Source organism: Poromitra crassiceps (assembly GCF_964638095.1).
Source record: "Poromitra crassiceps genome assembly, chromosome: 6".
NCBI classification, from domain to species: Eukaryota; Metazoa; Chordata; class Actinopteri; order Beryciformes; family Melamphaidae; genus Poromitra; species Poromitra crassiceps.
The window spans coordinates 35,442,032-35,469,296 of NC_139627.1; the positions used below are offsets into that span (position 1 = coordinate 35,442,032).

The 27,265-nt window shown below is 43.1% G+C and overlaps 1 protein-coding gene across 1 annotated transcript in view; it reads right to left on the reverse strand.

Moving 5' to 3' along the window:
- dachd (dachshund d) overlaps nt 1–27,265 on the reverse strand; it is a gene marked incomplete at its 5' end in the record, with an annotated part of 143,594 nt that overhangs the window by 58,369 nt on the left and 57,960 nt on the right. Inside the window, 2 exons of the mRNA XM_083639497.1 lie at nt 5,561–5,710; nt 17,662–17,777. Of these exons, the coding sequence (XP_083495623.1) occupies nt 5,561–5,710; nt 17,662–17,777 (266 nt within the window). The remainder of the gene's footprint in view (nt 1–5,560; nt 5,711–17,661; nt 17,778–27,265) is intronic.

A 27,265-nucleotide genomic window follows, 5' to 3' on the forward strand; every position in this document is an offset into this window, starting at 1 on the left:
TGTCTCTGTCTGTCTCTCTCTACTCTCACAGACTGTCTCTGTCTGTCTCTCTCTACTCTCACACACTGTCTCTGTCTGTCTCTCTCTACTCTCACAGACTGTCTCTGTCTGTCTCTCTCTACTCTCACACACTGTCTCTGTCTGTCTCTCTCTACTCTCACACACTGTCTCTGTCTCTCTCTACTCTCACACACTGTCTCTGTCTGTCTCTCTCTACTCTCACACACTGTCTGTCTGTCTCTCTCTACTCTCACACACTGTCTCTGTCTGTCTCTCTCTACTCTCACACACTGTCTCTGTCTGTCTCTCTCTACTCTCACACACTGTCTGTCTGTCTCTCTCTACTCTCACACACTGTCTCTGTCTGTCTCTCTCTACTCTCACACACTGTCTCTGTCTGTCTCTCTACTCTCACACACTGTCTCTGTCTGTCTCTCTACTCTCACACACTGTCTCTGTCTGTCTCTCTACTCTCACACACTGTCTCTGTCTGTCGCTCTCTACTCTCACTAGGGCTGTGAATCTTCACTGGCCTCACGATTCGATTCGATTATGATTCAGAGGGCTACGATTCGATTCGAGTACGATTATCGATGCATCTCGATGCATCTTAAATCGATGCATCACTTTTGCAATACATGATTTATTTTTTCTCACTTTCTTTTTTCTCACTGTGTGGCTACTTTTAAAATAAAAGTGCATTTGGAATTGCATTGTATTATGATCCATAATTAAAATAAACCACTGCATGTACTTCCATTATATTTTATTTGATTATTAAAGCAGCTACGAGCAACTTTTTCGATTGTTATTAAACAGTATAAATTTAATATCAATGCATCACATCTTACCTCTAATAGTCGACGAGACCAACGCAGAGTAGTCTCGCTTGAACCCCGAGTGAATCGGCCAGTGTGGTCTGTCTGTGGCCAGGGAAGATCAGGAAGTGAAATGAAACGGTTTGCAGCAGCCACTTCGGCCATAACCACAAAATAACTTCCAAAAAACCTGTTAGAATATAACGAGAGATGTTCGCGAGAGTCTGCGCGGCGTTCACATTGTTTATGCTGCGTTGCTAGGCAGCGCGAACGGGGTAGGCAGGCAGTTGCGTTTCACTTCCGGGTTTCACTTCCGCGTTTCACTTCCGGGTAGCCGGGCCGGCGGTAAGGAGAGAGAGAGAGAGAGCCCCCTGTTGACGCGAGTTTAGACAGACACAGACTTAATAATCATCCAAGGGAGCAATCTCCGATACACACGGCTTTGGTCTCGTCGACTATTAGAGGTAAGATGTGATGCATTGATATTAAATTTATACTGTTTAATAACAATCGAAAAAGTTGCTCGTAGCTGCTTTAAATTTATTTATTTTTTAATAATCGATTTTTGACATTTGTGAATCGATGTAGAATCGTGCACGTCCGCATCGCGATGCATCTTATAATCGATTATTTTTGACACCCCTAACTCTCACACACTGTCTCTGTCTGTCTCTCTCTACTCTCACACACTGTCTCTGTCTGTCTCTCTACTCTCAAACACTGTCTCTGTCTGTCTCTCTCTACTCTCACAGACTGTCTCTCTCTACTCTCACACACTGTCTCTGTCTGTCTCTCTCTACTCTCACAGACTGTCTCTGTCTGTCTCTCTACTCTCACACACTGTGTCTCTGTCTGTCTCTCTCTACTCTCAAACACTGTGTCTCTGTCTCTCTACTCTCAAACACTGTCTCTGTCTGTCTCTCTCTACTCTCAAACACTGTCTCTGTCTTTCTCCCTCTACTCTCAAACACTGTCTCTGTCTTTCTCCCTCTACTCTCAAACACTGTCTCTGTCTGTCTCTCTCTACTCTCATACACTGTGTCTCTGTCTGTCTCTCTACTCTCAAACACTGTCTCTGTCTGTCTATCTCTACTCTCACACACTGTCTCTGTCTGTCTCTCTACTCTCAAACACTGTCTCTGTCTGTCTCTCTCTACTCTCACAGACTGTCTCTGTCTGTCTCTCTCTACTCTCACACACTGTCTCTGTCTGTCTCTCTCTACTCTCACAGACTGTCTCTGTCTGTCTCTCTCTACTCTCACACACTGTCTCTGTCTGTCTCTCTCTACTCTCACACACTGTCTCTGTCTCTCTCTACTCTCACACACTGTCTCTGTCTGTCTCTCTCTACTCTCACACACTGTCTGTCTGTCTCTCTCTACTCTCACACACTGTCTCTGTCTGTCTCTCTCTACTCTCACACACTGTCTCTGTCTGTCTCTCTCTACTCTCACACACTGTCTGTCTGTCTCTCTCTACTCTCACACACTGTCTCTGTCTGTCTCTCTCTACTCTCACACACTGTCTCTGTCTGTCTCTCTCTACTCTCACACACTGTGTCTCTGTCTGTCTCTCTACTCTCAAACACTGTGTCTCTGTCTGTCTCTCTCTACTCTCACACACTGCGTCTCTCTACTCTCACACACTGTGTCTCACACACACACACACACACACACACACACACACACACACACACACACACACACACACACACACACACACACACACACACACACACACTGTATCTATCTTCATTTCCCTCCCCCTCTCACTCAGGATGTTTGGTTATTTTGGCGCAGAGTTGAACTGGCTGTTTTTTCCCTTATAATTAATAACATTGATGCAAACAGGAAGGCCTAATTGTGATGAATATTTAATGCGAGGGAGAAACATTAGCCTGTTCAATTTACATCAACACAAAGACAGCGACGGGCAATCCAACTCTCCAAACAGAACAGAGTGTCCTTCACTGGCTGCCTCTGCTCTGCTTCAAGCTGTTCACAATACAAGATCTGAAGACTGAAATTAAGCACCTGTATTTCAACACAAACACACTCGTTTCAATGGTTCTGATTCTATTTCCATGTTCTTAGCATTATTGTGAGACACATGCTCATTATCATATCAATTCTCCTGGTTGCTAAACATCTTTTGTGCAAGTAAACACGTTTCTGTTAGTGTGTCTTATTTTAAGCCGGATATGATTATAAAACTCCACTGCACGTGTCCATTTCCTCGGAGCAGCTGTGTTCTGGGTCTCTTAAAAACAGCATGAAGTCATTCCCCCGTCAGCCCTCCACATCACTGTGAACAACAGTGGGTCCAGTCCCAACAAAGCTACAGCCAAATGCAGTTGTCCTCCTGCCCACTCTTTGCTATATCAGTCAAGTGATTTACAAGTTTGTATTCCTGAGGGATAACAGACTGGAGAGCTGGACATATTAGCCATCCAAACACCAAAATAAGGAGTGAAAGCAGGCCAGGGTCAGCCACTTTTGTCATGTGAAATAATTCTGCAATCACCTTTTGGTTGAAGTCACATCATATTTTGGGGGAAATTACAAAATGCTTTTATGAAAAGTAAATGTGCGAGTGGAAGCCTGCGGGCTAGATGGAGGGGAACACACGCTGCTAGCGCTGTTTCATGGCCCTGCGGTGCTGAGCGGGGCCATATTTCAGCGGCGTGTTATCAGGATGACTCCTGCTGGCCACCCTGTCACAGGAGAGTGCTTGATATAAACAAGAGATTGCTGCGACACCCAGTAATCAATATTAGGATGGCTTCAGTACCAAACATCATTTGTCTCTGCGACCATTCCTTTGACCAAACGAAGCATTAATTCAAATCATAAATCTGAGCTGATTTAAATCCAGGGCGGGCGAGTGAGGGTAGAGAGAGAGGCCCGCTGTCTGCCTGCCTGGCCTTAATGATTTATTTTCGACATTTGTGCGAGCGAGAGATTTGTCCATACTCGCTGACAGGTCACCTTCAAACGCCGGTGGCAGACTGTTCATCACCATGCAGACGAGCATCTCATCGCTGCGAGTAAATATTAAAGGAAAAGAATCCAATTGATTGTGGATGGGGCCGAGAGGCGTCGCCGCCATATATTTCACTCAGAGAGCCAACGCTGTGGCCCGTGCACACACACACACACACCTAGAGCCAGAATTATGATTCTACCGGGGGCCCGTGTGGCTGGCTGTGGGCTCAAGGTTACAATTTAAATTGTAAAAAGATAAAACTGTTTCTTATTAGCTCCATTGCCACAGCCTTGCTGTTGGTATTCACATTTATCTTTATTTCCGCGACCTCGTAGACTCGTACTCTCCTCTTTCTTTTTACACCCCCCATTCTCCCGGAGTGATGACCTCACACTTGATGCATTTTGCATTGTTAAATCGGCTTCGAGACGCATCCTGTTGTCATCTCGCACACAGGGTGTACGCTGCGCGCCGTGCACGGTGTCAAGTAGAACTGTTGAAATGTATTCAGAAGTCAAGCCATTTAGTACAGTAAGTGAATCAAAAACACCATTTAGCAAAGCCAAAGCTACAGGGATTACATTTGGTTTGTCATTTGGAATGGGCTCATGAATCCACACACTACATTATCATTCTACATAACACGCTAAGTGGCTCTGTGTGATATTATGAAAATCCTTCTGCATTTTAGGGCTAATAATTAATTGAAATGGCACATAGTGAAAAACCAATGCTCTCACAGCAATTCAATTAATCCCTGTTAAAAGCTGTAGTAAGAAAAAGAAGTAAAAAGCTTTGGGAAACTGTGTTTGCAGTTTCACTTAGCTATTAAGAACGCGGTTTTTGTTTGTTCTTTTAACACAAAAGGATAACACTTCTAGAAAGAGAACAAGACTTACCTTAACAAGTATTTACAGTGTAGTTACACATAAAGGGAGAACTATATTTGACCAGTGTAAGAACAGTAGAGGGATAGTAGAATAGTAGAGATAGTGTCTACGAAGAAAAAGGAACAAATAAAAAATGATGATAAAATATGAAATGATGCTGGATGCTGGGCAATCACATCACAGCAAATCTTTGGTTTAAGACAAGTTGTATGCAGACGATCCCTCATTGTCAACAATTGTGACAGGGACTGTTTTTTTGGGTAACAGTTAGGCCAAGGTAATTTTTCAGTTTTTACAGATTGTGAAAGTGCGGATTGTAAGATTTCAAATGATGTCATATCTGAAAGTAATAGATGAAGATATGCTTATTTGAATGTTCATACTCCTAAAAGCAACATTCAAAGAAAATCGCCCTTAAAGTTGGCGAACAAGCTTGGTATGCGCCATGAACAAGCTTAGTTTGCTAACAAATTCTAAGTATTTAGTGATCATCAAACTGTTTGTTATATTGCGTTCTTCAACATCTAAACTTGCGTAATGAAGGATTTTTTCTTTCTTTCAGAAAATAACCTTTTATCTTGATTTGTGTCATTTGCCAGCTACCTACTTGTTACTCCTTTCACCAGACCGTGTCACAATTATGTTGGCAAATAAATGGTGGTGTGTGTGTGTGTGCAAGCGCACGCACACCCACGCACATGCTTAATCAAGCATGTACAATTGTTTGAGGCATGCGTGCATGCTCATGTGATTGTGTGTGTGTGTGTGTCTCTGTGTGCATGCGTGCATGTGTGTGCGTGCCTGCGTGCGTGCGTGCGTGTGTGTGCATGCATGCGTCCTGCGTGTGTGCGAGAAGGGCGTCCTCACCGAGTGAGCTGAGGTCTCCGTTCTCTCCGTCGACCCCATGGTGGTTGGCGTTGCCGTGGTAACTGCTCATCACCTCCAGCTTGATCTTCTTGACCTTCATGGCCTCGGCGATGGCGGCGTTGGCAGCTGCTGCCGCCGCCGCTGTCAGACCTGGAGAGAGGAGGCAGAGGGGACAGAGACACGCGTAAAAACACACACACACACACACACACTTTGGAAAGAATAGAACGATGAATAATTCCAGTACACACTATGGGGGAATAAGCGGCGGCTTGGTTTTTCATCATGTGACGGGGGGTATCTTCGCAGCAGGTTATCATGGTGATGGGATGGATCCCTGTGCGCGTGGCAGTGGATGATTTTTATGAATGTCTCACTGATTCCTGCGCTTCTCTCCACTGTAGTGATGTATTTGTGTCTTGATGGGAACAGATGGAGTCAAGATAATAGTGGATGATGCCAGCAGTTTGCGTCTAAAACTCAACGTGTGTGTGTGTGTGTGTGTGTGTGTGTGTGTGTGTGTGTGTGTGTGTGTGTGTGTGTGTGTGTGTGTGTGTGTGTGTGTGTGTGTGTGGCGGGGGTGGGAGGGGGGTGGAAAAAGAGCGAGTGGGCGAGAGATTCAGAAAGAAAGCAAGAGACAGGTACAAAGTGCACCCAAATAAAGGGTCTGAGGATTGGGTCTTAAGAGTCTTCTTACTGAAGCGATTTCAATGATACCTTTTCATGTATTCATCAGATGTAACCCCTACAGTATGTCACACACACACACTGAATAATGAATAACATTGGTATTCAAATTCTTTACAGCTAATAGTACACAGCACCGGCCTTCTAATAACTTAGCTCTTCTGAGTGGCATTGCCTTGCAAGGCCAGTCGGCAGGCTGAATGGAAAACCATAAACAATGTTCCTTAACACATTCACTGCCAACAGTTTTTTTTTACTGTAGGTAGCTTCTGCCAAGGTTTTTTTTGAGGATTCTGGCTCATCTTTCAAGAGCCGAGGATTATTTTCTGCTAGGAATTTGTGAACACAAAATATCTCAAAAGAACTAATAGAATGTGTGCTTTCTCTGTCTAAAAGAGTTAGTTTGTAGAGTTAGTAGTTATGTAGGCATTAGCAGTTGAATACAGCATGGTTTCAGCGTCTGAGAAGAAAAGCTGAGAAAAATGCATTTTTGTGAAATTCGATAGAACAGTCACTTTAACTATTTATTTTTGGCATCAGTGAGACATCAGACATCTAAACAATAGTTCTTTGAACAGTAATTTCCTCCATAACAGCACCCTCACCCCCCTCTCCTCCAAACTCCTCCCTCCGTGGGTGTGTCTCTGGTGGCTTTGCAGCGTTTGTCACAAGCGAGTCTCTCCTGCCTGTCTGTGCTGCCTGGCTGCTGGCGGCCGCTCTTTGGGCGAGTCTGGATGGGGCTCATTTTTCGGTTGTGAGCTCAGCTGGAATGAAGCTACGTGCGATTCTGGGCTTTCTGCCGGTGTTTCAAAGTGTGTTTCACCCATAATCTATTATGCAAATTTGCAATCCCCCACCGCCAGCTCCCTGCGCGAAAGCGAAAGCGTTTTCGCCAATCCATTTTCATGAGAATGGCTTCCTCACGCTGCTGTTTTTGCTTGGATTCGTCTAGTCTGGAGAGCACTGTCGCCACTTAGTGGGTCGGTAAAATAGATTATAACCATTCAATACCTCCCATATTTTTATAGGAGATGTAAAAGGGTTTGATCCACATCCCACCGTCCCATTTTGTTTTGACGAGATATCTCGTCCACGGCAGTCAACCGTTGGTTTCTGCTTGACGAGATATCTCGTCCACGGCAGTGAACGTGTTAATGATTCAATGTTATTATTTTATTTTATTTTTTTATTTTTTATTTAATACTTCAAATTGACTATGAATGCTTTCAATGCCCTCAAAATAAATTTACAAAAAGAAAATGTATATAAAAAGTACATTTTCTACCCTGACAGTCTTGCTTATGTAGGGGAGAACCGGTACGAACGGAGCAGGGGGGGCGGATGAAGCACTGCCTCGTATACTATCTTTGACATGACCCCGGAAGTCGAAACTCGGGATTCATCTTGCACTTCCTGTTCAATGACTCTGGAAAATTTCAGCATTCTACGTCACCGTTCGGCGGAGTTACCCTCAAAAACTTTGTTTTTCATGCTATTTTTCAATGGTAAGCAAAATATTGGAAACAGCGGGTTTTTCTATTTTGTCTTAGAGTTTATTTATTTAATGCTGCAAATGTAATTAATCTGTTAGACCTATCTGTAGACTACAGCTAAGGGATTGTTTCATGTACCATGCTAGCTTAGCTTGTGTGCTATCTTACCTTATATACAGGGATACACAGGCGGGGCGAATAAAGCACTTTGCTACTATTGTGCTAAATGTTAAGTATTGAATATGTCAAAATGTAAACTATTACATGCAGATATTGAAATATTAAATATTTGTTTGGATGAGCCATTTAAGTGAGGTAAAATATTGATCACATCAGCAAAATAGATAGAAGCAAACTGTAATTATATGAATTTGCTAATAATAAAATGTATTTCATAATACTTATACTTGCTTTGATGGATAATTGATGAAGGAATGAGGAGTACACGACAGAAAAATGTGTTACCTGGCTGTTTTTGTGTCTCTTGACAACCGCTTCATCCGTCCCTCCACTGGGGGGCGAATGAAGCATTGCGCAGCTTCTGTTTGCCATCTGATGATGTCTGATGTATACACCCGCGGAACGAAACTACGGTTGGTATTGCCAGATGACGTGTAGGTTGCTTACATGAAAATATTGTAACTGGAGCTGAAACAATCTTTACACAATGAAGGAAAAACAAAAAAGTGCTTAATTTGTACCTGTTCTCCCCTACTCTTACAGAATAGCTGTTGCTTTATACTATGTTCAAAACTACAGTATTTAGAAGAGATTTCTTTAGTACGCATATCACTTGACAATTTCTGTGACAAGATATTCTCAAATATGTTTGAGAATTTAACATGGTTATTTTTTTTCCCTCCCTTTCGTTTTTTCAGATTTTTCTCATATTTTCTCCTCAAATGTACTTCTTGGGCAATTCCCCCTGCTGTCCCGGTCGTTGCTCCACCCCCTCTGCTGATCTGGGGAGAGCTGTAGACTAGCACTAGCACATGCTTCCTCCGATACATGTGCAGACGTTGCCAGCCACTTCTTTTCACCTGACAGCGAGAATTTTTCACCGGCAGGACGTAGCATGTGGGAGGATAACGCTATTCCCCCCAGTTCCCCTCCCCCCGAACAGGCACCGTGACAAACCAGAGGAGGCACTAGATCCAAGATTCAAGATAATTTTAATAGCTAGTGTGCAGCGTAATCATTACAAACAAGGAATTTGTCTTTGTGCAGTATGCAGCGCAGTGATCACAGCAATGGCATGAGATGGAGCAAACAGAACACATCATTATAAATGATAAAGTACAAAGTAGAAGTCCTTTAAAGTGATATATAATGGGGTCCATGTAAATGTCCAAGTAACTAGTGCAGTAACTAGTGCAGCACTAGCACAGCAACCAGGACTCATACCCCACCTGTGGGTAAATAAAATCTACTCCTGTACACTAGTGCCACTCGCCATTAACTAACATGACGATATATTACAACTTCGCTGGCCAATGTGGCCATAGATTGTGCAAGATACATCAAAAATAGTCATTTGATCCATCTTCAGTAATCACTCATGTCCCTTATGTGACCTAGTTAGAGCCCGCTGTCCGCCTGGCTTTTGAATAAGGGCTTGGTATTGGAAACGACGCATTGTTTGGGAATACTGATTATGCAAATCTTCAGATAACAACATTGTGCGGGAGGTAGGTAGTACTGTTTTATTGTGATTGCTAACGTGTAAGTAGCGTACGGCCAGTAATAGCGGAGCCTGCAGCTCCCTAGCGGGGAGCTCCTTCGACTCTCAGAATGAAGAATGAATGATTCTCGCGTCAAGGCTTTACAAGTTGAGACTTTTTATGGAAACACAAACATTTTATGAATACTTGTAAGCATGTCTCTAATTCGGCATACACATATAAGATCCATATCCATACTCCAATAAGAAGCACACATTCCAAATATATTAAAATGTTTCACCGGTGATTCTCACAGTGCTCTACCCGCAAAATACACAGTGGAGGGCGGTAGTACAGCAGCAGAGCGAACCCCTTCCAAACATGAGATTTTACATTCATAAAGTGCTTCTTGGGAGATAATATGTATGCCGAATTGGAGAGTGGCATCTAAAGATTCGTAAGGTTTGTAAATTATGTTCTGGCGGTATTCAATTTACTGATAGACAGGACCACATTTAGTTGCCAGAGTTTGGTGTGGCTGCCTCTCCACATAAGAAAACGAGGTAAGCTAACGTTTAGCTGATCTCTTGGCTATTTCAGTGAAATAGTAGCAGGCTTTTGACTGTCGGGCGAGGGGGAAGAAGTTTATGAAGGAAGCAAGCTAATTAATATACGTTGATGTGTGTTTGTCGTCGCGGCGTTTACAAAACTACTAGCCTAGCCGCGATTGTCGTACTGGACCACAATGCATTGCGCTGGCAAGCACTGCTCACGTCAAGCACCCCAGCCCTATTTTGTCTGTAGGAACGTTTGACCAAGTCAAGGGAATTGAACCCGGGTTGCGGTGGTAGGCGAGTGCTCTTACCTCAGTCTACACTACCCAGACGCCCCCTAACTTGGATTCTTTTAGAGCCAGGCCTGCTGCAGCCATCCTGTTACAGTTGCAGTTGAAGAGTCCTTTTAAAATGCTCTGTTAAATGTCTATTTAAAAAGTTATGGTCACATTACACACTGATTGTGAGTGACAAAAGAGGGAGGGGGTCGTGAGCAGTAAAAACGGCTATTGAAATCACATATGAAATAATCTTTCATATTTCCACAGCCATCTCTGACCATATGATAGCATATTTGACATGGTTGTCCACCTAGATCAAAATGGACTTGATATAGGGAGTCTGAGATGACACACATACCTATGCTGAGCACACCGCAGAGACCATAAACCATGGGTTTGTCATTGTGCTGGTTCCAGGGTTCGGGGTGTATCGAACGTGACTGAAATCTTTATTCATGAGGCTGGTCTCAAACAGCGGGGACAGATACTACTAAAGCTCCTCTAGGCCATCGCATCTCAGGAGAGTCCCCAGTCCCTCCGCACCCCAACACCATCAAAGACGTGCGGCGAGGAAAAGCAAGAGATGTATCCATTAGTGGAATCACTCATATCCACAATACAGTATATCACCTGGCCTTTTGCTGGGGACTGCTTACACTTGATATGCAGGTTTGCCTTACGTTTGACGTAGAACAAGGCAATGCCTGCGTTTATCATCACTTAGCTGTCACGTCTCCGTGATGCGACTCAAGAGCAGCTATTAGCCATGCATCTGGGAGGAGACACGAGTACAAGGAGAGGTAGAAATCGAACATGTGGCTCTAATAGATACATACGAGCATGCGCACGCACAGAAACACACGCACGCACGCACACACAGACACACACAGACACAGACACACACAGACACACAGACAGACACACACACACACACACACACCCTCACACACTTTGTGAAGAACAAACCGGCCTGGGCACCCTCTCCTCTCGTCCCCAGCTGATAGGCAGATGGCGAGAGTCACTCTGAGCCGCTGACATGGAGGTGCATATAATTTCGAGGCTTGTTTGCATCTTAAAATACATCAGTACCATATTGACGTACAGTATACATCATGTCAGAGTGGGCCCTCTCGTTTGCAATGGCCGCTGTCTGCTGTTCCATATGCATAGGCAGAGCAGGGGAGAGAAAAAACGCCATTGCCTCGGAAGAAGGTGATACTTCTCCACATAATGAATGTGGCCTCTGCCCAGTCTGAAGGTCAGCCTTCATTTGTGTATAATGGGCAAGAGTCAACTGTTTTCCAAATGAGACGTATGCAGAACAGACTGCCGAGTAAATATTGAAATCACCTCTGGGTTGTTTGTGTGATAAATTCCCCCCACAAATCAGGTGGCGCTCACGGGAGGACCGCAGCACTGCGTCCTGAGGCTCTGCAAGTGCAGCGCACAACAGCTTATTGCACTGCAGGGAGTGTATCCTCTCCCTTTCTTTTCTCTAGTAAACTAGGGCTGCAACTAACCATTACTGTATTTTCACTGGCAATTAATCTGCTGATTATTTTCTCGGTTAATCGATTAGTTGTTTGGTCTATTAAATGTCACAAAATGGTGAAAAATGATCAGTGTTTCCCAAAGCCCAAGATGACATCCTCAAATGTCTTGTTTTGTCCACAACACAAAGATATTCAGTTTACCGTCATAGAGGAGTAAACAAACCAGAAAATATTCACATTTAAGAAGCTGGAATCAGAGAATTCTTTTTTTTTTTTTTTACTCAAACCGATTAATCGATTATCAAAATAGTTTGGGATTAATTGAATAGTTGACAAATACAAATCTATTCATCGTTGCAGCTCTATAGTAAACTGGCAAACATTGTATTTATTTAGTATTTTTTGCTGACAGGTTTTGATCGGATGTGTATTCCATGAGTAAATAAAGGTTAAGAAATTGATTGGTTCTATTGTGAAACAGCTGGAATGATCACTTCTCCATTTTCCATCTATCATCGGGCTCCAGCCTCCAGCCTGCCTTTGACTAAGTGACACACTCCATAAATCGAAGTCTTTGTTCTGATAATTGTTTCATTTCACCGGATCAATTGTCACGTCCACATAGCACACACCTCCATACAGTGGATATAATAAGGGAGCCAGGGAGATGTTGCCGCCCAGCAACAAGTCTATTAAGGCACTAGGAGTCTAAACGTCAACAAGACCAATCCCACTCAAAGCTCATCTGCATTCATTACTATGCAAAACAATCCTGCCTCATATATTCTTTCAAAGTCACCTTTATTTCCACACACTTCTCTCGTATACACAGACGCACCGCCAATTCTGAGTCCTCTCGGCCACAAAACAAACAGCGCATTGAGGCTGCATGGAGAGCCAGTCGCACCAGTCAAAAAACAGAAAGGGGAACATTTCAACAAATAGCGAATAGCATGACATTGTCACATGGGGAGCACAAAACAGCAAATAACAGAGACAAGGTCTGATGGTAGCCCTTGGAGCAGCTGTCATATGAAATAATTATGAAGCATCTATTAATATGCAAAGGAAGCAGCAGCCGACTGGCTTAACGCTGTCATGCCTCTGCATATTGTCAGGATCTTCATCATTAATTAACATGCTAGCTGCCCCATACCTGCGCCAATGTCAGAACATTCTTACAACAAACAGCCCAATGCCTGTGCCCTCCGCAACTCCCTGCTATAATTAAATTAAAATCAGATTAAGTTCACATCAGTACACAAAACACTGACTTTTTACGGCTTTTCTCTAGCAGTGATGGGACAAATTTACCACAGCGCTTATCTATTTGTTGTGTTTCTGATTTCTTTCCTGCCTCTGTTAGAGACGGCACCGTGGGCAACAATGAAAACACACTTTATTTATGGGCCGGGCAGGATAAGAAGGGGAGAGACACTCCATGTCAATGAGCACGCCCGCCTAATTTTATGCACGGACTCGTGGCAGCACAGCACAATGACAAACTGGGGTTGGGAACGACGCGACTCTTAGGTACACTGCACCACTTGACCTGTGCTATTCACATCATGACAAATTTAGTATCAATTACAGAGCGCACTAACCTTATGACAAGCAGTGCAGGGGAAGGGGAGGGGCAGGGAAATGACACTAAATTACCTGGTGTGTACTGGATCTTTTCTGAAGCAGCCTGAAGTGGCACAGGATTACATGATCCACTCTTGACGCTGACGCGCTAATTGTACAATACATCAAACGAACGGTAAATATTACATGGCTTGCGTGCCATCTATTTGTAGGCAGAACCAGCACTCTAACGCATTGGTTACTATCTATACACACATGGGCCCAATCCCATTTAATATTTTTACCCCCTTGAAATCTTTACCTAGGAAATGGGACACCACTGATTTCATCATAATTTTGCCAAACTTGAATAAAGCTATTTCTGGTTCAAACAGATTGAATCTGCAGATTCTCCTAGATACACTATTTTGTCCATCATATTGCATATTTCCACAAGAATTAAATTCCTGAGACATACACACTTTTAATATTAATATTTAAACCCATGAGACACAGCTGTTGTACAAAAAGTTTTATTAAACAATACACTATTTTATTAGTTTGCTCAGGATTCCCTGGAAGACATGATTATAATATTATAGGCTACTATAGGATACCATTCATTTTATACAGGGTTTTCCGCTAGGTCCGGTGTCCGTAAAGAATATATTTTACAGGGCAAATTTGTTGGTCACGTTTCAATAACAGTTACGCATTGCCTGGTCCTTGCTGTGTCCTGAGGCTGTACGGACTCAGTGAGTGCTGTTCCCGAGGTGATCAGCGGACGCCCATAAAACTTAATTATCTTTGCAAATAACCGTTCAAAAATGACAAAAACATGTGAATATCCTTGTGCAAATATGCAAAGGACTGTGGGATTGGCTCATTATAAGGACTGTGGGATCGGCTCGTTATAAGGACTGTGGACACGGCTCGTTATAACCAATGACTGTATATATATGGACGTAGCCTACCATTGTTTTTTGGACTCCGTGTTGAAGCACATCCATGGTTGAATTGGCCTGTCGCCATCTTGGGGTTCTTGTGATCACTGGACAGGCGACCTGTCAATCACCCCCAAAACATAGTGCTATTGTCTATTTTACTCTTAACGGGTAAGTTATGTAAACTTCCTCTGTAAACCCCCGAGCTAGCCCACTGGTTATAACACGCATTTCAAAAATCGATGGTCGTCTCTCCCCTGTTCCAGGCTGCTCCCCCATCACTGCTCTGTCCATCGTGAATAGCGATGGGGTTTTCTTTACACGTTATTTTCTGAAATGCTGTAACGAGTGAATTTCACAGTCCTTTGAATCTACATTAAATAAAGATGTTCCCATTTTTTTGTCATCTCTGATTGATTATCAATATTTATTGCTAGCAATGATGCCCCTTCCTCATTTCAAGGGGCCGTTTGAAGGCCTAGATGACTATGACTAGCCTGGTCCTGAAAAGAAACGGGGCCCCCTACCCGAGTGGTCAGGCTAAGTCAAAGTCAGACAGCATTGGAAAATATTGTCTTTATCAGTAAAGTACAGGATGCACCCTAGTATGCCCCATAGGTGACATTCACTTCCCTAATGGTAAACGCAGTAGTCTTATTCAAAAGGTTGAAGCCATATCCAGGACATAAATGAATGATATTGAAGCTGCTGCTTAAGTAGTGGGCAGAGTGTGAGTGGAGGCCCTCTCCACTTTAAAGGAGATGTCATCTCAGTGTGGTGTCAGTCCACAGCAAATAATCCGATTTGGGAGCCAATCTGCCTGTAATGCATCAGCAACTGGAAAGGCTCCAGAGCAACCCCCTCGGGGCCATGAGCGCAAGCAGACACACACACACACACACACACACACACACACACACACACGCATGCACGCACGCACGTGTGTGCACACACACACAGGCACACACACACACGCATGCACGCACGCATATACTATCAATGGCATGCACACGCATGCACACACACACACACACACACACACACACACACACACACACACACACACACACACACACACACATAAAGGGTATTTCCTTAAATGGCAAGCTAAGCATATTAAGATGTCCTTTCCTAAATGGGGCTGGTGTCAAGGGCAAAGATACATATGTTAACAGTGTGTTTCACATAGGCTTCTCTGGTCCTGTTAAGACTGTGAAGAACACACATTTCCAGTGTGTTGAATGACCACATTCATTTCAATATGAGCCGGTAATCCTGGATATTTAAAAATTGGATTGGCTGAACAAAGTTTCCTCAAGGGAATCACAACAAACAGAATTACTAAAACTGAATAAAAATGTCATAGAGTATAAGTGCATGGATTGGGTTCTGTCGGCTCATACTTCCCTTAGGCTAAGAGATTGCGTTATTGAATGCTTTCCTGGTATTTTGTGCCTGAAATCACATGGTGAGAATTTTTGCCAAATTTCAGTTGAATAGAATCAGCTGCTGTGGAGTGATGGCAGCAGGTAGTTCATTTGCAAACCTCGCACCGGGAGAGAAGTGACATGCTGTCGTGAAGAGAACATCATGGAGTGTTTCGCTCTTTCTCTGCAGCCCAAATTAAATGGCGCAGTGGCTTTTTTTTTTCCGAGGGTCCTGACGGAGTCTTGGAATATGGGTAAAGCCCCGGGAAGAGCCATCAGCTCTTAGTCTGTCTCTCTGTGCATGCGTTAACTCGTGTTCTAACACATGTTCAAATGTTCTAATGTGACATGACATGATAGTGTACGTATTTAAGCCAGTTTCGACATGTCACTTTTGATCATCAATCGATGCATTTTGACACGAGTGGGAAGATCAATTAGTCGCCTACTTAGATGCTAACTTACGTGTGGTCAATTATACATCATTACTAATCTGTCAGAGTCTGGAGCTTCCACCACATTTCATGGAATCAAAACCACAAACGGTTTCATCACGACACAGAAATGGGTGGAAAAGTTCTGTTTTAGCACAGTTTGAAAGCGTGAGGCAGTTACGAGAGGACCAATGACTTTATCTCTGTCCCCTGAATACCCTGAGCTAAATGTCAAGATCATAGAGTCCCTCTGGCCTTAAAAGGGGATGATATCAAAAGGCTTTTCTGTTGCTTTATGTTCCACTAAATAACACTGGTCCTTCTCATCAGTGTCCTTCTCTCTGTTCACGGCCGGCCTTTACGTTCTCCTTCCACACTGCAGCACAGATAGTCGCTGACCTCACCCCATTCCAACAGTTCAAAGCGGCGGCCTGTGAGCCTGCATTGTTCTGAGTCGTCAGGAAGACCCAATCTGTGGGTAATACTGAATATCAAACACCTCACAGATGGTGCGTCGCTGCTTCTTGGAGGGGCAAAGAAAAAAAAAAAACCCAAACTGTTTTCACAGAGATATGGGGTGTGTGTGTGTGTGAGGTAGTCTGTTAAAATTGTTTCCGGCAAATTTGAAACATTGAAGATCGCCGTGGAAACCAGCTGTGGTGTGTTATCTCTATTGCACAATGTTACTGTACAGTTAACCCATTGATACCTCATGCAGCATTTGGGTGTGTATCCCTTTAAGACCGCGAACCGCGTTAACGCGGTTCGCGGTCTTAAAGGGATACGCACACAAATGAGGGATATACACGCAAATGCTGCATCAGGTATCGATGGGTTAATGGTTGGTTAAAGACAATATGTACTGTACATGAAATGTGCACTCAAAGAGAGCCTTTCCACAGTACAATATCATTAAAGACATATGAAGAAGGAGAGCAAAATATGCAAATCAGTGCACTTACAGCCACCGACATCAAAGCAGTCACAATGAAGCCAGCCACAAATAGAACAAAAGCATTAGCTGCAATAAGACGTGGCCTTGGGGGAAGTTAGGGCACAAATGGTTGTTGTTGATTCTTGTGGCGATAAGCTTGCTTTAGCATCACCACTGCCTATGTACATACACCAGTGGAGTGGATTTAATCGCGCTAATTAGAATGCACTCAAGGCAAAATGCAGCATCTACTGGAATCATCTGAGAGAAAATATCTCCACTCCAATTTATTCTCCGGGGGTTTGAGCAGAGGATCTGTTTTTGGTGAACGAGTGAACGGCTGGTGTCTGGTGGTTGGGTGCATGTGTCACTTTTGGTCTGGTTGCCATTTCGAGGACAAGCTGCAGGGGGGGCCGCTGGTAGGAAAGCTGTGTGTGCGTGTGTGTGTGTGTGTGTGTGTGTGTGTGTGTGTGTGCGTGTGTGTGTGTGTGTGTGTGTGCGTGTGTGTGAGAGAGAGACAGAGAGGGAGGGAGAAGGGCTATGAGAGACATGGACAGAGTGAGAGAGAGAGAGAGACAGAGCCATAGCAACAGGGATACAGAACTGGAGGCTGAGACCAATGCGTACCTGTGGGTGGGATCATGCCAGGGGACATGAGGCCGGGGACTGAGTGGGGCATGATGTGGGGGTTCTCCGGCGAAGTTAGACTCTGGCTCCTCTTCGGAGGCCGGCCCGGTCTGGAACTGAAACACCCAGAGGAGAGGGAGGAGAACCAGGGTGAGAGGCAGGGAGAGAACGCAATCCTGGAGACGGGCAATGGAGGAGGAGGTGGTGTGTGTGTGTGTGTGTGTGTGTGTGTGTGTGTGTGTGTGTGTGGGGGGGGGGGGGTTAACATTTATACCACTCCAGAATGCAATTCCATTCCAAAGAGCTAACATGTACTGTAAATAAATTTCTTTTCAAGGACAGTTGCTTTCTGCAGCTCAACATAATAGACTTCCATAACTAATTAGATTACACGGTGAATTCATTTCCTTTATTGAAGATCAACCACTTTTTGATGCATAATTCATAACCCGTACCTCGTTACCTGTTCCTCCGTATTAATATCCCCACACTATTTGAATTGCCTCGTTTGCATATGCTAAAATCCAGCGCGCGGCCCTCGGCCTGGAAATTACATGTTAACTTGTTATAATTATTGCAGTCAGGCCACTATTGATTTATGAGACTTTTAAAAACCAAATATGTGTAGTTCTGGTAATGAATGATATTTTAAGGTTCTTCAGGAAATTAAAAGGCAATGGCTGCCTTAGGAAATGTTCTGCTTGCTTGATTTAATGCGTGCCTTAGCTGGAAGGTGGTGTGACAGAGTGATTCAGACCTGTTGGACGCTTCTGATGGGGGAGTTTTATTACACCAAACGAGGGGCACAGATCCAGCCGTGATAAATGACTGTGCCACCTCTCTGTGGAGGAGAAAAAAGCCTTCAAATGATACACGCCTGATTTTCCTCACATCTTACTCATTCTCTTATTAATACAGCTTCCAGTTGCAATCAATAGCGACTTCGCTGGCTTATAGTTACAAGGAAAAGCCTATGGGCTGAAAAGAGAGGCACTGAGCATGTAATAAAGGCTATATTCTTTAAGAAGGAGCCTGTCTTTGCTTAAGATGGATTACGCTGACTTGACACTGGTGACATATTGGCTTCATGCATTATTTCAGATACAATAGTCCATTTTAAGCTTTACTGGGCTGCTCACTTCTTTCTAATGAACTCCCATCTTTAACACACAGGAAATATAACGTCATTTTGCCTGCACAGTGATACAAAATATATATTTGTTTTAACCAGGAGTATCATAATTGTGCAAATTTAAGTCCTGCTATTAATTTGTTCTCTTTACCTGCTCATTCCTATTCAGGGTCGCAGGGGGACTGGAGCGTATCCCAGCATGCACCGGGTGGAAGACAGGGAAACACACCGGACACGCAAACACACTCTCATTCACACCTCTGCCCAATGTGGAGTCTCCAGTCCAGCTGACTTGCATGTCAACCCACACGGACACAAGAACTCTGCACAGAAAGGATCGGAGACAGGAATCAAACCCGGGACGCTCTTGCTGTGAGGAGACAGTGCGAACCACTGAGCCACCGTGTTCAAGTTAATTAGGATTCCCTTGATATGGCAGATAGTGGTGTGCCGGGAAGATTATCGCGCCACCGTCACTGAGTGGGATTTATATATACAAGCTGAAGCTACACTTTAATATCTCAGTTTAATTCTCTCAATAAATATGAAATAACTGAATAGGCACTCATTATTGTTTTTGGCTTGATACATTGATGTGGTCACTACAACCCTAAAATGGCATTTTATGATCAATTATTTTGACTATTTCAACTTGGTCCCTGATTTGTGAGGTTCAATGAAAACTTGATGAGCTGTTCTTATAACCAACACAGTTTTTCTATTAAATTGTTTTAATTCTATATGGGGTGATTTTTTCTTTTTCTTTTTACAAGTAGAGCTAATAGAATTCATCAGCTAATTCTTCATGTTGAATTAAACTGCACAGTACATTGCACACGTACAGTACAGTATTGTACAGTAAATGAGACTATTTGTGTTGCGTTGCACTTGTTCTGTCTGCAGAGCAACACAACGTTATAGTTCAGATATCATACAGTGTTAGTGGTTGAATTTATTCAGCCATGTCTTTATGTGAGGTTTATTTACCCTGGTATTGCTAATAGAGTGCACTTGCTGTATCTGGCTGAATGTGCTGACACTATACACTGCCTGTGCAGGCTTTAGAGCTAAAAGCAGACCTTCATCCAACTGAGTCCCTTTGGAGGGGAAACACACACGATAGAAAGGAGTGAGAGAAAGAGAAAGTGAGAGGGGGGAAACAGAGAGAGGGAGGGAGGGAGAGAGAGAGATGGACAAACAGAGAGAGAGAGAGAGAGAGAGAGAGAGAGAGAGAGAGAGAGAGAGAGAGAATGAGTGCCCGCTCAAGGAATGTCTGGAAATGTAATTCCTATTTCTATAGAAGCACCTCTTTGATCTTATGAGGAGGAGAGATCGCAGACAGTTTTGCTGTCATCACTTTCACTTGTACTCTGGCTGAATTATTTATGAAAGACCTCAATAGAGGGCATGTGATGGGTAAAAGGCTTTTTACCAACAATACTAAAAGCAACAAAAAAAAGGCCTAAAATGGACAAAAAAAATGTCATATCAACTTTAGATGGCATCAAAGGATCTGAAGCCAGGTACAAAGAGCCAGTTAAGTAGAGTTAATGTTTCCATAGGCTGCTGGAGAATCTGTCTATGTGTTTAAAGGGATAGCCTTTCAGCCACACTCTGTGGACAACACGACACGAGCCGACCATGAAAGCAATACACCAACTGAATAGGCGCTTTGAAGTGAGGAACCTCCAAGCAACAGGGATGCCTTTCAAAAATGAACGTTATTGTCTCATTTCCTTACGACGAGGATGTTTCTAATATTTGTCGCAGTGATAGAGGTGATTTTCCTATTTTATTCTATACAATTGAAGTCCTTTGTCATGTAATTCATGCAGTTTGACATAGTCTTCCACAATATGTAATTCACTTCAAAGGCCACAGGCAGCTGAGGTATGCATACTAAAAGAGCCATGCAGATCTGCAGTGGTCAGAGGCATCCAGCAGGCTAATAAGCCGAGTCCAGAGAGGAACTCAACCTGGCCTCAAACAAAGGAGCCCGGCTATTTATCAAGCAGCAGATGCTGATTCCCTAAATAGCCGTGGCACAGAAACGGCCCCAAACTAGGCCATTATTGCAGAAAAAGATTCTGCACAACTGGATTTATGATTGGACATTTGGTTGGTACTTCTCTCATCTCTTATCCTCTGCTGTCATTTCTCATCTTGTCTTTGCCGTCTCTTCTTTTCATTTGTCCGTCGCTTCTTTCCTCTCATCTCTTGTTTGACATGTTCCGGGGGGGGGGGGGGGGGGGGCTGGGGCACTACAGAGTTTTATATTGGGTCTATTTGAATAGTGATATTTCTATATTGGAGGTCAATCATCAAACAATTATATTCTTTATATTCTTTATATTTATACTAAAGATATTCGGGGGCCTCATATCTCTGGCTTCAATTAAGGAAACAAAATAGTCCCCACCAGCCCTGGGCTGGGGGCCACAAATATGTTACACATCTATTCTGTCTTTTTTTGTTTTGCTGCCATGGTGAAAAGAAAATAGTGGTGAACTTTCCCTGAACCACACTTCCTTTAATGGGCCGGCCGTGTGTTGACCCAGCAGAGTCGGCTGGAACCTGATACTATCCAACACACTACGCTGCACAGGCAATCAGATTACACAGGGCCCAACAATACACTCCGCACGGGTCCAATTTCAACGCTACAATGCAATAAAAGCACAATAATTAAATTCATGTTCTCACCCCGTTTACAGGAAGCCAACACGGGGTGATAGGTATAATAAGAGGTATATAATATCACATCAGATATCTGCGGGGTTTTTCATCTCATGGCAAAATTCTGACATCTCACTATCAGACTCTTTTCTGTCGACGGAAGCAGTGACTGAGATCTTATTACCCAGAATGCCGTTAATGCAGTGATTATGATCTGTTATAAATCAATCGAAACCACAAATGTAATGTTTAGCCCAAGCGAGCACACTCTCCCTAACTGGATTTAGTTACACACGAAACTCATCTGCCCCTCCTGTCTCCAGATATCTTTAGGAATTCAACCTGGTTATGTCAATAGTGACTCTAAGTTTGTGGAGAAAGAGCATAATATTATTTCCTGTTGGCTATGATGGAGCCATTAACCTTTTATCTCCATCTTTTGTTTGACGTTTCTAAAAGGATGAAGATATTTATTCCATTTCCGCCCAGTCGGCCAAAACAAGCCAGTGAATCATTTGGTCTGGGCCTTGTGTAAACAAAAGGCCTCTCCAGGTCTCTGCCAATCAGGCCTTATAAAATATTAACCCAATGTCATTGCCCTTTTAAAATCTCTCACCTAGAATTCCCTAATTGTTCCTTTTCTTTATCTCTCCGGTGCAGAGAGTAAATAAATTAACAAAATAGCTTTTATCGCCCTGTGTAACCTTTTAACTGAAGGATTATCTGGGGTTTATTTTTCATTTCTCTCACAGCGATAGCGGAGCATGGCCCATTGATTGGTTTGCCGAGGTGGTGACCAGCCATGAAAACAAGGTCCTATTGATAAAACAAAGCAGCTCCTTACCTGTTTAAGTGGCAGGTCAGGCAGAAACTCAGACGCCTCAGAGCATCAGGGCCCGCAATATGCTGAGTTTCTACTTTTCTGATTTGGTTCAATCAAATGCTTGAACAATATGCATCATGCATGCAACTCTCCTGAGAGGTTATCTATGTTTGGTGAAAGGCAGGGATAACATGGCTGCAGCATATTACTGCCAATTTAAAATCCCCCACAGATAAGATAGTGGTGCTTGTTGAGGGGAAAACATTTACATCTTTAACTTTAATTCTTTAAAAAAGCGCAGCCGTTTGTTTTATTTTATTTTTTTATAGCAAGTTCTTGTCTGCTTTTTCTCCTATTTTCTCCCCAATTGTACTTGGCCAATTCCCCCTGCTGTCCCAGTCATTGCTCCACCCCCTTTGCCGGTCTGGGGAAAGCCATAGACTACTAGCATAATGCTTCCCCTGATACATGTGCAGTCGTCAGCCGCTTATATTGACCTGACAGCGAGGAATTTCACCGGCAGGACGTAGCGCGTGGGAGGATCACGCTATTCTCCCCAGTTCCCCTCCCCCCCTCCCTGACCGACCAGAGGAGGCACTAGTGCAGCGACCAGGACACATAACGCACTGGCTTCCCACCCGCAGCCACGGCCAATTGTGCCTGTATGGACACCCGACCAAGCCAAAGGTAACACGGGGGTTCGAACCTGCGAACCTCGTATTGGTAGGCAGGGAATCTACTGCTGCACTACCCGGACACAAGACATGAAAGTCTTTCTGTCAACTAGACAAACTAATGATGTGAGCATGTGCAGCATCTCCAGAGTCCCATAGTGCATCCATGGTGATGACATACAGAACTCATTAATTATCCGTTTATTTGAATGTGATCGCAGTACTCTATCTCCCTCGTTGATCAGCTGTCTTACACTCTGCTATGGAGAATACAGTTCTGTTTGCAAACACAGAAGCACTGCTTATACAACAATGTGATTTATTATCAAATGCCAGATTGTGTTTTGATATATATCACCAAACATCACTGTATGGCAGCAGTCCATGCAAACTAACAGATGAGGAACCCAGAAGTTCATCATGTGACATTATCTAACTGCATTTGCATACAAAGACGATTATGGGATTATGGGCCAGCCGATATTGGCCTACATGTATATATCGATATCGGTGTATGTTGTCAGATATGGGCATATTTATGCACGTTTCATCCTTTTTCTTATTCAAGTTACGGTATATACATGTATTTGTTCTATTTTTTTTTATAGTTATTTATAAATAAATAAATACTCAGTGAAGTTTACTGTTTCAGTGTACTGATGTCATTTTGGACAATACGCACTCCTGAAGCACCTTGTTTCATTCCTGGCGATTTTAATCATTGTAAGCTCGAGGCTGCGCTGCCTGGATTCAAGCAATATGTAAACTGTAACACAAGAGGCAAAAGAATTGTGGACAAATGCTATGGCAATGTTAATGATGCCTACACTGCCAGGGCCAAACCCTCATAGGCAATTCTGACCACAATGTTGTCCAGCTAATTCCAACATATAAGTCCCTGCTTAAAAGCAGCAAACCACAAGTAAAAACTGTTCATGTCTGGAACGATGACGACGGCATTGAAACTGCTGCTTTTCCTGTACCAATTGGGACCTCTTTCATGGCCTGGACCTTGAAGAGGCTACTGACACTATTACAGATTACATTACATTTTGCAGAGATTATTAATGTGTTAACCCAGAAGTCAATAACTATGTACATAAACAATAAATCATATATTTCAAAAGAAGTATAAGAAAAGTAGTTCAGCATTTAACACGGTACAGCCGCATCTTTTAATTGAGAAGTTAAATGGGTTCAAGGTCCACCCTCTCATTATTAAATGGTACTATTCCTTTTTAACCAACCGCACTCAGTGTTAATGGCACTCTTTCTGAACCCAAAACCCTGAGCACCGGAGCCCCTCAGGGTATAGTAAGTTCACCTGTGCTTTTTACTTTATATACAAACGAGTGCAATGCAGAAGCTTCTAAATGGCAAATGGTCTTCATTTATATAGCGCTTTTATCCAAAGCGCTTTACAATCAGTAGGTATATTCACCTATTCATACACTGATGGTGGCAGGCTACCACGCAGGGTGCTGGCACACCATCGGGAGCAATTTGGGGTTCAGTATCTTGCCCAAGGACACTTCGACATACAGATTGGAGGAGGCGGGAATCGAACCACCGACCTCTTTTATCCAAAGCGATTACTGGACGACGCGCTCTACCTCCTGAGCTACAGCCGCCCCATAAGCCGCTTCTAACCTAACAATAATACAATTTTGGTTTGGTAACCTATCTGTACAACTAAAGTCCAAACTGGTCCGTCTGATGCAGACTGCATGGAAGATTATAGGGGTGAAAGATCATTCATCCCTGCAGTCTATTTTTGAACAGGCTACTCTAAGGCAAAGCCAATAGAATTGTTTCTGACCCCTCCCATGTCTTACATGTTGAGTATGAGTTACTGCCCTCTGGGAGGAGGTTCAGAGTCCCACGCTGCAGACTAAACAGATTTAAAAATTATTTTATTCCGATTTCAGTTAAACTTTTAAATAGAGCCAGATAAAGGGCTGTACAATTATCGAATATCGATATCTAGACATGAAACATAGCAGCGCAATTATCGATATACATTGATATTAAGTAATGTAACTAGATGATGAAAGACTGCATTGCAGTGGGGTGAGATAGCTCCTAAACTTGCCTAGTTGCCCGTCTCATTCCATTGTGTGTCTAATGTATAATGTGTCTTGATGGTATTTTTGATCAGGCTTCCCTGACTGTGGTTTTGCCAGACATTTCATTGTGCAGATACCCTTTTTTATATATATATATTTTTTTTTTACTTCTTATTTGTACTCACAGTATTGCACTTGTTGTCTATTTTATTGTGTTTGTACGTGTATGTTCTTATGGCTGCAGTATGGGTGTTAGCCCAAGACAAATGTCCCACCCGTGGGACAATAAAGTGAATCTTGAATCTTCATTGTTAAACTGTAAAATATCCTGCATCATTACATGTCTTTGACACAAGTGTTTGATATTGAGGGTTCATTGCAAAACATTTTTTTTATATGTATGTATGTATGTATGTATGTATGTATGTATGTATGTATGTATGTATGTATGTATGTATACTGGACGATATATCGATATCAGATTTTTTTTTACTCCCAATTATCGGCATTGGCTCTAAAAATCCAGTATGAGTCAGGCTCTAGCTGCCTGACATGACTTTGTCTATTGAAGACCATGGATACAATGCTACAGTAAAAAGAAAAAAGAGAACCAACTTGAAAGCGATGTTGTCTCCAACAACCAAAAAGACGAAAAGATGTGTGGATGTATATTTCCTGCTGACCTTGGCAGTCTACTGGCTGTGATGATCATAATCTCACACACAGTCACAGCAGGTGATACATGGGAATGTATTCACTCATCCATCTTGTTCATGCATCCATCCATCCTCACCCTCATCTTGTGTCTGTATTTGCATCAAGCCTATTCTTGGATTATCTCAATCAGCTTCCCCTTGCACCTGTCAAACACCGCCTCGCACAGGTAGACACATCGCCCTTATCTGATCTAGATAGCCGGATTACAGCGGGTTTGTGAGTGCGAGAGCGCTAAACAGAAAAACACACACACACACACACTTTGTATTTATTAGCAGTAGGGACAGCTGCATCCGGCTGCAAACTGTGAACCTTTGTTACGGAACAATATAGCACAGATGAAATGGTGTGAAATCAAAGGCGGGAGAGAGTTACCATCCATCCCACTAAAAAGCCCTTTTAAAGTGCTGTCTGTGGTGTGATCCCTGTGTGGACCTGTGTGCGGGCTGCGGGGTAGACATCACTAGTTGTTGTGGAGCGCGGGTGCCTTCCTGGTGCCTTTGTTTGGGCTCAGGCCTGATTAGAAGCACGCTGGGCGAGACCCATGCCGATCGTCTGATGCTACAGAGAAACATCGAGCCACTCACGCTCCTTCCCTCCCTCATGAAAGCACAGGCGGACTCGCGGAGAACGCCGGCGTACAGTCGCTAGCTACAAAGAGCTTACGCCAGTAATCACACTCTATTAGCGCCGTTTGAAGCCTCTCAGCTGTGAAATAGAATCTAAAAAAGATCTGAAACACGATAAATTGCTGATTATTCCCATGCATCATTAATGTTAAAAGCTGATTTCATAATTGTATGTCCCGTAACTATGGAGTCTAAGATTGTTTAGTATCACATCGTCAGACGCTGATAATGAGTAAGCAGGCTTCCAACATCACGGGAATTGATGAGGAGAGCCTAATTGGTTGACTTTTCCATGCCTAATGGATGAATCTCTTAATTAAAAAGATACTGTACCAAATGTTAGAAATCAGATAGTGCTTAAACTAAATGCAGTTAATCAAATGTATGAGAATGAACAGTTCCAGGAAAGCCTAAATGAGATTGGTAGATATGATTTTGCTCCAATATTTATTAATTGCAAGTGCCTTTGGTTAGCAAAACAGAACAGGTCTTATCTTCAAACTGTGAGGAAATTTCATCTAACCGCTCTCACTGATCTCTCTCTTTTTTTTCCATGAACTGCGATGCATATGAAACAAGTCTTCAAAACAAGGCTTTAAAAACTTACCCAGTCAGGGTGCCTTTGAGGATATTTAATTAAAATCTAATCCTGCATTCATTAAGGCTCACATAAATTAAGCTGTCATTCATAAGATTTATGGATTCTCATTTGCATATTGCATACAATTCATCAATTACTCAAGTATGAAAGGAGCGCATTTCCCTTGGAGCTGCCTGCTAGCCTGCCAACATTTGAAATGAGAGAAAGAGCACGACTGTCAGGCATTCACCGCAAACTTTTCCCCTAGTAATGTCTGCGCGCTGATTAATCTCATTTTCTAGGCATC